The 12,823-nt window shown below is 44.5% G+C and overlaps 1 protein-coding gene across 1 annotated transcript in view; it reads left to right on the plus strand.

The window, feature by feature from the left end:
* Window positions 1-10,091, plus strand: part of LOC128702806 (uncharacterized) — a 106,262-nt gene extending 96,171 nt beyond the window's left edge. The window contains exons 9-10 of the mRNA XM_070102053.1: window positions 7,854-8,064; window positions 8,781-10,091. Coding sequence (XP_069958154.1) covers window positions 7,854-8,064; window positions 8,781-10,091 — 1,522 coding nt within the window. The remainder of the gene's footprint in view (window positions 1-7,853; window positions 8,065-8,780) is intronic.
* The last annotated feature ends 2,732 nt before the right edge of the window (window positions 10,092-12,823 follow it).

The raw sequence follows: 12,823 nt of genomic DNA on the forward strand, positions 1-12,823 counted from the left end.
GAGATACGGCGAAGTGCTGTAAGCTTCCTGGCTGCCTTGTTTGCAAGATTTACAACATGGTTCTTCATGGTTAGTTTGGAGTCAAATTTCACCCCAAGGATATCAACTTCTTCTCCAGGTGCCAACATCGTCCCATTCATCCTTACTACTGCACCAGCATTACCATCATGGTGCCTAGAGACGATCATCATTTGCGTTTTCTCAGGTGCAAATGTTACTTGCCATCTATTTCCCCAAGCTGATATAGCTCTCAGCTGGTGATTGATGTAGCTTAGAGCAGCTGGCATTTCTTCTCTTGGATAAGTGAATGTCAGTGTACAGTCGTCTGCATATGCATGTGATTCTGGGATGAGATGAAGAAGGTCGTTGAAGTAGACATTCCATAACAGTGGACCCAGCACACTTCCTTGTGGAACGCTTGCCCCAATAGGATGCCTTGCTGATTCCGTTCCATTGAGGACTACACTTAGAGATCTACCATGAAGGTAATCACTGAGGAGACATAGCGTAGAGCCTGCAATTCCCAGTGCTTGAAGTTTTGCTAAGAGGCCCTGGTGCCACACCCGGTCGAAAGCACCAGCAATGTCCAGTGCTACCACACAGCTGACTTTGGATTCATCCAGTGACTGGTGCCACTTAGTGGAGAGGTTTAACAACAGATCAGCAGCAGAGTAACCTTTCCTGAAGCCATATTGACGATCACAAAGTAGTGAGTGGTAGTCAAAAAAATCTGTCATTTGTCTTGAGATTATTGTCTCAAGGATCTTACCAGTGATTGACAGGAGTGACACTGGTCTGTAGTTGCTGATTTCTGCTCTGCTCTTCTTTTTGTGAACAGGGACTACATTTGCCTCTTTCCATGGAGAGGGCCATTTGCACTGTACTAGGCAGTGCTGAAAGATGCGAGTTAGAGGTGCTGCTAGCTCGTCTGCACATCTTCTCAACAATCTTGGGCTAAACTTGTCTGGGCCCACAGCCTTTTCCTGGTCAAGTGATTTAAGAAGGAAATGCACCTCCTCCTGCCTTATTGTCACCACTGACAGTTTTGACACAGTTCTTGCAGCTAGCCAAGGAGGGTCCCTTGCTAGATCAGGAACTTGCATTTTGGTAGCAAAGTGTTCAGCAAAGAGGTCCGCCTTCTCTTGACTACTAGTAGAGGTGGTCCCATCCTGTCGATTTAGAGGTGGAATAAGTTCATCAGGCAGATAACCTTGTCTGTCCTTGACCAGGGACCACCAGGTTTTGGAGCCTACCCTACCTGATGCTAACTTTCTTTTAGTGTCCACCTCCCATTTAGCAATGGCCCACTTTTGAACATCACCCATATGCCTACAGGCTTGCATGTGCAAGTTCCTGTTATAGGTGGTAGGATGTCTCTTATACCTTCGCCATGCTTTGTACTTAGCAGTAGCAGCCTCTCTACAACGAAAGCCAAACCAAGGCTGATCTGTAGGCTTTGTCACATATTGCCGGTGAGGAATGTGTTCTTGTTGCAGATTAAGGATGTGTCCAGTGAAGGCTTTCACTTGGTTGTCAACATCCCCCTGGAGAAGAGCATTCCAGTCGGTGGTGGCGAGCTCAGAGCAAAGGGCTGGCCAATTACCTCTTTCCCATAGCCAGGTTGTGCGTGTGGACTCCTCACCTCGTTCTGTTGGGATCTTAAGTGTGGTAAAAACAGCCTTGTGGTCAGACGATCCAACGTAGCTGAGGGGTTGACAAGTGACTATGCCTTCTGCCAGATCACTCACTACTGGGTCAAGGGAGGAGCCAGAGATATGAGTAGGGAAATCAACAAAGTTTCTCATGTCAAACACTGCAAGAAGGTCATCAAAGTCCCTCTGTATAAGGTGCTGGTTGAGGTCACCAACAATTATAATATGTTGACAGTTGTGTTGTAGCAGAAGGGAGTCAATATTTTCCATTAGGAAGTTGATAGGGTCTGCATGTTGCCACTGAGGTCTGTACATTGCACATGCTAGTACAGAGGTACTAGTGTTTATACAGAGCTTGAAGAACATCATTTCAAGATGTGTAGGGGTGGCAACATCTATGTGCTGGGCATGAACACTTTTAGAGAAGCACACAGCAACACCACCTCCTTGCCCTTGCCTGTCTCTTCTCATCCATGAGGTGTAGCCAGCAATTCTTGCAAAATTTTCTGGAGTCCTGTCATCCAAAAATGTTTCAACAACAGCTATCATGTCTGGACGTCGAGTGTTCACAAAGCTATGTGTGAGCTCTCCAACATTAGTAATGAAACCTCTAATGTTGGCCAACAGGATGCTGATAGACTGGCTCCTCATGATGAAGTGGTCAGCTTGAGGTGGTGGGTGTGTAGGGAATGTAAGGTGCCTGCCCTTGAGAGAGGTAGGGTACTGAGGCAGCTGCAGGGATGTAGGTCTGTGGTCTTGTATAAGGCCCAATCCCACCTCTCTCTCTCTCTCTCTCTCTCTCTCTCTCTCTCTCTTCCTCTCTCTTTTTTTTTTATACACAGGGTTTGACAAGGTTAAGGGTCCCTAGCTTTATTGACAAGCTATTTACAGGTTAAGGATTCCTAACTTTATTGGCAAGCTAAGAGCTGTTACCTACATCAGCTCATTTGAAAGCATTTTTTATTGTTATGAGACATACAAGTAGGGAACAGGATGAAGTTGGAGCCATCTGTGGGCCAGCATTTTCATTTGATCAACTGACGTTATCTCGTTGACATCATTATGCTGTACGAATGTGTTCCATACTCGAGTCATCCTGGGTATGTATGATCTCAGATGGAGTGATGTTCTGGAGAAGGGTACAGCCAGAGTGAAGTTGCTGCTTTCTGCCCGTCTTGTGGCATAAAAGCTTGTTTCACGCTGTCCTCGAAGTGGATCCAAGTGTGGTATTTTGACAATATTGGCCTTGAACATAACAGTAAGGCCACCCACATCCCTCCTATGTTGAAGGCTCTGCTGAAATGACAGATCTATCCAGGATGGGTCCAGGCGAGAGATGAGACGTCTTGCTCTGTTCTCTACTCTGTCAAGCAGTCGCAGATGAGAGGGGGGACAGGCAAACCAAGAAAGTGGAGCATACTCAAGGTGTGAGCGTACTTGTGCCTCGTACAGGATCTTGCAACCCCTACTGTCAAGCAGATGCGAGATACGGCGAAGTGCTGTAAGCTTCCTGGCTGCCTTGTTTGCAAGATTTACAACATGGTTCTTCATGGTTAGTTTGGAGTCAAATTTCACCCCAAGGATATCAACTTCTTCTCCAGGTGCCAACATCCTCCCATTCATCCTTACTACTGCACCAGCATTACCATCATGGTGCCTAGAGACGATCATCATTTGCGTTTTCTCAGGTGCAAATGTTACTTGCCATCTATTTCCCCAAGCTGATATAGCTCTCAGCTGGTGATTGATGTAGCTTAGAGCAGCTGGCATTTCTTCTCTTGGATAAGTGAATGTCAGTGTACAGTCGTCTGCATATGCATGTGATTCTGGGATGAGATGAAGAAGGTCGTTGAAGTAGACATTCCATAACAGTGGACCCAGCACACTCCCTTGTGGAACGCTTTCCCCAATAGGATGCCTTGCTGATTCCGTTCCATTGAGGACTACACTTAGAGATCTACCATGAAGGTAATCACTGAGGAGACATAGCGTAGAGCCTGCAATTCCCAGTGCTTGAAGTTTTGCTAAGAGGCCCTGGTGCCACACCCGGTCGAAAGCGCCAGCAATGTCCAGTGCTACCACACAGCTGACTTTGGATTCATCCAGTGACTGATGCCACTTAGTGGAGAGGTTTAACAACAGATCAGCAGCAGAGTAACCTTTCCTGAAGCCATATTGACGATCACAAAGTAGTGAGTGGTAGTCAAAAAAATCTGTCATTTGTCTTGAGATTATTGTCTCAAGGATCTTACCAGTGATTGACAGGAGTGACACTGGTCTGTAGTTGCTGATTTCTGCTCTGCTCTTCTTTTTGTGAACAGGGACTACATTTGCCTCTTTCCATGGAGAGGGCCATTTACACTGTACTAGGCAGTGCTGAAAGATGCGAGTTAGAGGTGCTGCTAGCTGGTCTGCACATCTTCTCAACAATCTTGGGCTCAACTTGTCTGGGCCCACAGCCTTTTCTTGGTCAAGTGATTTAAGAAGGAAATGCACCTCCTCCTGCCTTATTGTCACCCCTGACAGTTTTGACACAGTTTCTTGCAGCTAGCCAAGGAGGGTCCCTTGCTGGATCAGGAACTTGCATTTTGGTAGCAAAGTGTTCAGCAAAGAGGTCCGCTTTCTCTTGACTACTAGTAGAGGTGGTCCCATCCTGTCGATTTAGAGGTGGAATAAGTTCATCAGGCAGATAACCTTGTCTGTCCTTGACCAGGGACCACCAGGTTTTGGAGCCTACCCTACCTGATGCTAACTTTCTTTTAGTGTCCAACTCCCATTTAGCAATGGCCCCACTTTTGAACATCACCCATATGCCTACAGGCTTGCATGTGCAAGTTCCTGTTATAGGTGGTAGGATGTCTCTTATACCTTCGCCATGCTTTGTACTTAGCAGTAGCAGCCTCTCTACAACGAAAGCCAAACCAAGGCTGATCTGTAGGCTTTGTCACATATTGCCGGTGAGGAATGTGTTCTTGTTGCAGATTAAGGATGTGTCCAGTGAAGGCTTTCACTTGGTTGTCAACATCCCCCTGGAGAAGAGCATTCCAGTCGGTGGTGGCGAGCTCAGAGCAAAGGGCTGGCCAATTACCTCTTTCCCATAGCCAGGTTGTGCGTGTGGACTCCTCACCTCGTTCTGTTGGGATCTTAAGTGTGGTAAAAAACAGCCTTGTGGTCAGACGATCCAACGTAGCCGAGGGGTTGACAAGTGACTATGCCTTCTGCCAGATCACTCACTACTGGGTCAAGGGAGGAGCCAGAGATATGAGTAGGGAAATCAACAAAGTTTCTCATGTCAAACACTGCAAGAAGGTCATCAAAGTCCCTCTGTATAAGGTGCTGGTTGAGGTCACCAACAATTATAATATGTTGACAGTTGTGTTGTAGCAGAAGGGAGTCAATATTTTCCATTAGGAAGTTGATAGGGTCTGCATGTTGCCACTGAGGTCTGTACATTGCACATGCTAGTACAGAGGTACTAGTGTTTATACAGAGCTTGAAGAACATCATTTCAAGATGTGTAGGGGTGGCAACATCTATGTGCTGGGCATGAACACTTTTAGAGAAGCACACAGCAACACCACCTCCTTGCCCTTGCCTGTCTCTTCTCATCCATGAGGTGTAGCCAGCAATTCTTGCAAAATTTTCTGGAGTCCTGTCATCCAAAAATGTTTCAACAACAGCTATCATGTCGGGACGTCGAGTGTTCACAAAGCTATGTGTGAGCTCTCCAACATTAGTAATGAAACCTCTAATGTTGGCCGACAGGATGCTGATAGACTGGCTCCTCATGATGAAGTGGTCAGCTTGAGGTGGTGGGTGTGTAGGGAATGTAAGGTGCCTGCCCTTGAGAGAGGTAGGGTACTGAGGCAGCTGCAGGGATGTAGGTCTGTGGTTTTGTATAAGGCCCAATCCCACCTGCTGGGCTGGGATAGGAGTAGCTAAGTGGGTGACGTGTGAGAGTGTTTACCAATTCAGAGATCCTGCTGGTTTGTTCTGAGAACAGGTCTCTAAACAGGTGGCCCTGTCTGTCAAGTTCCTTTTTCTTCCGACACTGGGCCTCCTTATGTCCTTTCTTGTAGCAGTAGTTACACCTGGTATCTCGCAGGCAGTTGTTGGCAGAGTGCCCCTTCCGGTGACAGCGAGAGCACAGCCTAGGTGCCTGGGAGGGTGGACTAGGATTTGTTGTACCTCCTGTGTTTCGCAGATTTGTCCTCGGATTCTGCCGCTGGAACTGTGTTAGTGGAGGGTGAGACGGCTGTAGATGTCTTCCTCCACCACGTCCTCCTCCACGTCCTCTACCCCGCCCTCTTCCAGTTCTGACAGATGTGTCCCTGCTGTTCGGACTTCGGCGCAGTAGGTGATCAGGTGCAGTGATAGTTCCCTGATCACTAACTGCACCGTTCTCTGGTGGAGAAACTCCTGGCTCAGAGCTTGCTGTCGAAGCCCTACTACCAGATTCTAGAATAGTATCGGCAGGTGTGCTGACAGGTGTAGGATCAGAGATGGTATGTGCACTGTCAAGTAGACTGGCAGTGGCTGAAGCAGAGATGTCAGGTGTAGGAGAATTAACAGATCCAAGGTTTCCCACGTTGCTGGGAAGAGGATTTGTTCCCTCTGTGGTGGTCAGAGGAATTGTGTTAGAATTCCCAAAGGTAGTGTTTTGAACTCTGTCAGTCTGTGGGACCTTAGCGATGACAGAATTCCACCAGATGTTTACCCCTGAGTTAAGCTCAGTGTGGGACTTCCAGTCTTTGTCAATAGTGTCACCATCAGCTGAGCAGCTTACGTCACTTGATGTAGGCTTGCACTGGCCTTCTACAATAGCTTGTAGGTTATCTAATGATTTGAGGAGCTCGTGAAGTGCTTCCCTGTGATGGATTATCTTAGCTGCAACTTTACAACACAGCCCAAGAGGGCAGTCTTGATCTTTGGACAGGAGTCCCTGAGGTAGGACTTCTGAACCTTCCTCCTGTAGCTCCAGGCTTGTATCCACATATACCACAGGATTATGGATATCCTTAAATTTTCTGAAACTTTCAACCTGTCTGCAACAAAATTCTTCTTCTGGAGTGCAATCTGTGTGGCAGTAGTTGGAACAAGTAGGCTCCTTACATTTAAGAAGATCTTTGTCCCTTGTGGTATACCCACAAACACTGCAGTATCTACTGGGACAATAGCCAGATAGCGTAGATAATCTTGCTATTTTGCGGTGTGAAGTCATCCCAGAGGAGGCTTAGGTTTGAAGTTCACAGGAGAGAGAGAGGGTGGGTGGTGATGTCTGGGTGGGGTGGAGTGTGGGTGGGTGGGGGTGTTTATAGCCGGTGGGTAGTGAGGGCGGGCAGCAGTGGCCGCTAGCTGGAAGTGTTGCCTTCTCACTATCACTTAATAAACACTGTTTATGCTATCCACTTTTCCACTAAAGGAAGATGTTACACAAATCACTGTGTTGCATTGTACCAGCCACGTTGTTATAAAGCACCAGATGCTAGTACATAGCACAAAACACATATAATATTAGACGCTCACTTCTCTCTCTTTCTCTTTCTCTCTTTCTCTTTCTCTCTTTCTCTCTTTCTCTCTCTTTCTCTCTCTTTCTCTCTCTCTCTTTCTCTCTCTCTCTCTCTCTCTCTCTCAAGGGCTTCTCCCATATCTCTTTCTTTTATTTAAATTTTTGCTTCGTTTCTCCTCATGGTTTCCTTGCATCTTGTCTTCTCTCCCCTCTTCCTCTTAATAATTTTTACATTACTTTTCCCTCCTCAACTCAGGTCTCGTCTCATGCGCTTCTTTGCTTCAATTATTATCCTTTTTTCCCTCACCTCAAGTTTGTCCTTCCCTACTTTGTAATTTTTGTATTTTTTTCTACATATTGTGTTAATATTTTGACCTGTGTCAGTCATACATTAAATTAGGTCAGTGAGAGTATAACTGGTATAATAACTCAGGAAATATATTAGTGTTCACAAGCACAATACCCTGGCAAGTAAGTTACATCTTGATTTGTTTGTGAGGAGCTAAATTCGTCTGAGTTAATATGTGCAGTCAGTGGTACAGGCTCGAGCCACTGTACCGAAATAGGGAGAGACAGGTTATTATTTGTTACAGTATTAGCTCCTTGTTACAGTACTACAGTACTTGCTGCTTGTTATAGTACTTTAGTATCTGTTACATTAACTGTAGCCTTCTAGTGTGGAACTCTTTCAGGGACCTGTCTGAGACAGGTATCCATCACCTGCCGACTGTGGGTCTGGAGGAGGTGGAGAACCTGCAACTGGAAGGCACCTACAACCTCAAGGTCTTCCCTTCAGTTTACTCCTTCAAGAGTATCGTTAAGGCCCAACTCACCTACCACTACCACTGTTGTGCCTTCAAGTTCCCCAGACTCCACGACCCAGCTGAACACAAGAAGCATGAGGTGAAATAGAGCTTACAATCTCTACCAGCCACTCCAAGTTACTAGCTCAGTTACCAGTCATTAAATAGATCAGACAAGACACTCCAGCCCCCGTTACTGAGGTCCAAGATACTGTCACAATGAAGCTGGTTTGTTTTGGTAACTCAAATAAATGGTGGTTCATGCTGGTTTATGTTGCAACCTCCTAATCAAAGTCAGTATTTCATTGTTATTAAAACTTACAAGACCCTAAAACAGTGATTATCCGACTGTGTATTGTAGACTATGCCGGGTGAGTGTCTCTTGTGTTCTCGCTTCCAAATTTGTTGTGCTCGATGATATACTTTATTTATTGACATGTGGTATGTTTTATTTGTTTAGTTTTTAACTAACAGATGACTAATTAACCAAGTTAAACCTAGTTTAACCTAATTCCAGAAATTTTCCGAATGTAATATGTGAAAAATAGATTTATATTGATATTTAAGATGATTAACATGTTTACACGCTTTTTTATACTAATATATAGGTGGTTTATATGTCGGTTTGTGCTGATTTTTTTAATGTTTAATTCGTTTTAAATCTTTGATTTAGAAGATAAGGTTTGCACTGAAATGTTGAGTGAGAAACATCTTGAAAGAGCATTATTTTCTAAAATGAAATAATTAACGCAGCGTATATTTTATTCCCCATAAGATCTTAAAGGATACTAATAATGTCAATATCTTCCGTCACAGGAATCTGTGAGACGCATGGAGAAGGAACACTGTAGTGAGGTAACCTTGCCTGCGGCCCTGGCTACCGCCTCCTTGGTAGGTCTGGGCAGGAGGAGACGCAAGGTATCATCCTGGGCCACACAGCGAGACAACGATACCCCACACGGGCATAAAAGAGATAATTTTGTCTCTGTTGGTCAGGGTATGCTACACACCACTTTGAATGTTAACTCTGATTTACATGCGATCTATTACAATTCTCTTCCCCGCTCATACCTCCGTCAGGATCATTCAACCTCTTCCCAGACTTCAACTGCCACCGAGCAACAAGACAAAAGTAACCAGGACCCACTTACATCAAACGGTACTAACCAGTCGAAACTTGTGTTAGGAGAACAAACAGTGATGATAACTAAACTAAAGGAACCAGAGGTAAAGCCTCTGAGCCAAGCCAGAAGACATATAAAAGGAAGCGGACCACACAGTAAACCAAATTTCTTCCAATACGGTTTGAAAGAAATGATTAGTGTTGTAGACACCGCTGGGTCGGACACGTCTAGTGGAGCTGGGCAGCCGAATCACAGAAAAACTAATCACATCACCATGACACCTAGAACTTTTAGTGGCAACTTAGAAGGAACGAATTCTCGTTTTGTACGATATCGAAAACGGAGATTTGCTTCTACAGAAAGTCCTTCTATTGAACTTAAAAAATCATCAGTTGTCGAAAATACCGAGTATGGATTTGATGCAGACAATGCTGTTGGTTTCTCTGATATGGGCAGGGGAGTGACAAATGATTTCGGCTTCACTGGTCACTATAGTTTTAATATCAACGATGGAATCGGTGGCCAGGAACCTGATTCAGAAAGTGGAGGTATGGATGGCTTCAGAGTACGAGGAGGTCGTGAACGCTTGGAAGAGTCCGACTCACTAGCCTGTGTTAATGGCATTTGTCCTAACACTCCTGGATACTCACATGATAGAACAATTTATTCTTTTAATTCCCCCCATCCATTTGATGCCAACAGTCATTCTGACAGTGAGGGATCTTTTGACCCCCACCTTGCATTTGACCCTCACCCTTCCTTTGAATCCCACCCTCCCTACGATCACCACTCTCTCTACGATCACCACGCTTCCAGCGAACACCACCCTCCCTATGATCACCGCTCTCCCTACAGTCACCGTCCTCCCTACGATCTCAAACATCCTTCAGAAACAGTGGGAAGATTTCATACTGATAATGGATTTGAGCCATTGGCTGAAACACCTGCAGTGATCATGGCTGGAGAACACGAATCCTTCCACCCTAAAGTTACTATCAGGTAAGAACCAATCGTTTTCTCTTAATTTTGCTATGAGCCTAGTTGAATATGGTGCTTAGTAGCTAGTTAATGTCCTGTGGTATTTCACCTACATGATGGTTATTGAGTCCTGTGCAAGGATTGATTGTTCCGATATCCCTAATTGTTTGATTTTTACGTTAAGTATGGCTCCAGTATTGCTTGAGATGAACGTGCACGCATCTGTAGCATTCCTTGTATGGGATATAATAAATTTTATGTTGACGAAACACCCTAAGATATTCTAAAAACACATCCCACACTAACAACACATGTGACCCACCACAACATGTTTGTGTCATGACTAGGACCACAGCCAATGTAAGTCAATAAGACAGAACATACATACTTAAGAGGCACTAGTGTAGAATACCTCTTATTTTAGAGTTTCCTCTGGAATGTTTATATTCCGCTTTTGTTGGCGTTCCTTGAAGGGGGCAGGAAGCTCATACTTACCTGGCCAAGGATTTCTCTATTTAAACTGAGGGATTATGAATTTTTGAATGGGTGTGTACCTAATTCTTATAAGTCTTTAAGACAGATTCTGATATAGTGCTGCTCCGAATTTCGGGGGCTGAGAATTAAAGCAATAGAGCGTATAATTCTTTAAAATAAAATTCGTTTGGATTAACCTCCATAAGATGATGGTTAACTAAGACAGGCTGCCAAGGAGAAAACTACAAAGTCAAGGCTTCATGGCCACAAAGATGAAAATTAATTAAAGTTGGAGAAGGCGAACATATTTTTATTATTCCTTTTCCTGGACTGCCAGCAATGTGGCTTTCAACTTTGGCAAATTCTCGCCAGGGATGACTGGAATACTAGTCAGCATTCTCAGTGCCTGGGGCTTACTGGAGGATAGTTGCAACAATTCCCAGTGTTGGGTGATTACTGGAGGATAGTAATTGTAGCGCAAAATACTATTAGTCTATCGCCCTGTTATGATGTATACGGTTTTAGGGCTTACATTTGAATGTAATAGTAATAATAATAATAATAACAATAATAATAATAAAACTAATAATAATAATAATAGGGAAGATGAGAGGAAGGAGGGATAGGAGTCATGCCAGGAAGGGTTAAATGTTTAATCTTAGCGTGTTAGATCGGAGTGAGTGGAGGCAAGCGATTTTTATGGCTTGGGTGTTGTTGGAGTATGAGCAAGGTAACGTTTATAAAAGGAGCAGGGTTAACTCCCAACATATATACACTTAGAGCAAAGGTTCTTACCCGGGGGTATCCCCAGGTAAGAACCTTTGGGACCAAATAATGAGCTATGGGGCTCGAGTTCTGAACAGTTTAAAAAAAAGTGGTTAGATTAGAATAAACTATCAGCTATTATGTTGCTAGCTATCCATATGTAAAGTAAAACCAAGCTATTGACATTATTTGAAGTCATACTGGTACCTAATAGGACTGGTGATAAACATAAGAATGGAGGAACACTGCAGCAGGCCTACTGGCCCATACAAGGAGGATTCTTATCAAAACTAACCATTTCTAGCTACGTATTTGTCCAACCTTTTCTCAGAGCTTCCCAATAATTTGCTACAGTACCTCAAGTACTAATCATACTCAGCCCTTTTCACTCATGAACATCAAAATGGTATACAATACCGACAGGTTGGTAGGTAAGACACATAGGCAACATTTAGGCAACTTTATTCCGAAACGTTTCGCCTACACAGTAGGCTTCTTCAGCCGAATACAGAAATTAGGCAGGAACAGTAAAGATGTGAAGACGATGTAATCAGTCCATCACCCTTGATGTCGTAGGATTTGAGGTTGTCAGTCCCTCAGCCTGGAGAAGTTCTGTTCCATAGTCAGGAACTATCTGAAGATCAAGCGACAGTGATGAATGGTTTTGAAAACCGACAAGTTGAAGAATTGAGACACTTATGCAACACATGGGAATCTTTACTGAAGAAACGTTTCGCCACACAGTGGCTTCATCAGTCCAATACAAAGTAGAAATGGGTAAGGAGAGGAGAAGTTCGAGGTAATCAGTCCCTCAACCTGGAAACGATGTGTTCAGTCCACCACTCTTGTAGGAAGTGCAGCATAGGACCAGAGAGGTGACTTATATACTGTGGTGAGATGAGTTGAAGCAGGAAGAGGCGGGATCACAGTGGGACCTGCCACAGTGTAAGTAGGTCGTCGTCCAAAGGTTGGGCAAGCGTTGAAGTGGCAGGTCCCACTGTGATCCCGCCTCCTCCTGCTTCAACTCATCTCACCGCAGTATATAAGCCACCTCTCTGGCCCTATGCTGCACTTCCTACAAGAGTGATGGACTGAACACATCGTTTCCAGGTTGAGGGACTGATTACCTCGAACTTCTCCTCTCCTTACCCATTTCTACTTTGTATTGGACTGATGAAGCCACTGTGTGGCGAAACGTTTCTTCAATAAAGATTCCCATGTGTTGCATAAGTGTCTCAATTCTTCAAGCGACAGTGCGGAGACTTAAATGCTGTCGGAAGGAGAAGTGCAGAGTAGTAGTAGTAGTGAGAATGTAGCCACTGAGAGGTCATGTCCCTCTCAGATCCAACAATTCTCACTTGAAAAGGTTGTCCAAGGTGTTTTCTGTACTAAGATGCCATGTGTTGCAGTGTCTGACAAGATGAACATCAAAATGGTATACAATACCGACAGGTTGGTAGGTAAGACACATAGGCAACATTTAGGCAACTTTATTCCGAAACGTTTCGCCTACACAGT

The sequence above is a fragment of the Cherax quadricarinatus genome, chromosome 79 (genome assembly GCF_038502225.1).
Source record: "Cherax quadricarinatus isolate ZL_2023a chromosome 79, ASM3850222v1, whole genome shotgun sequence".
NCBI lineage: Eukaryota > Metazoa > Arthropoda > Malacostraca > Decapoda > Parastacidae > Cherax > Cherax quadricarinatus.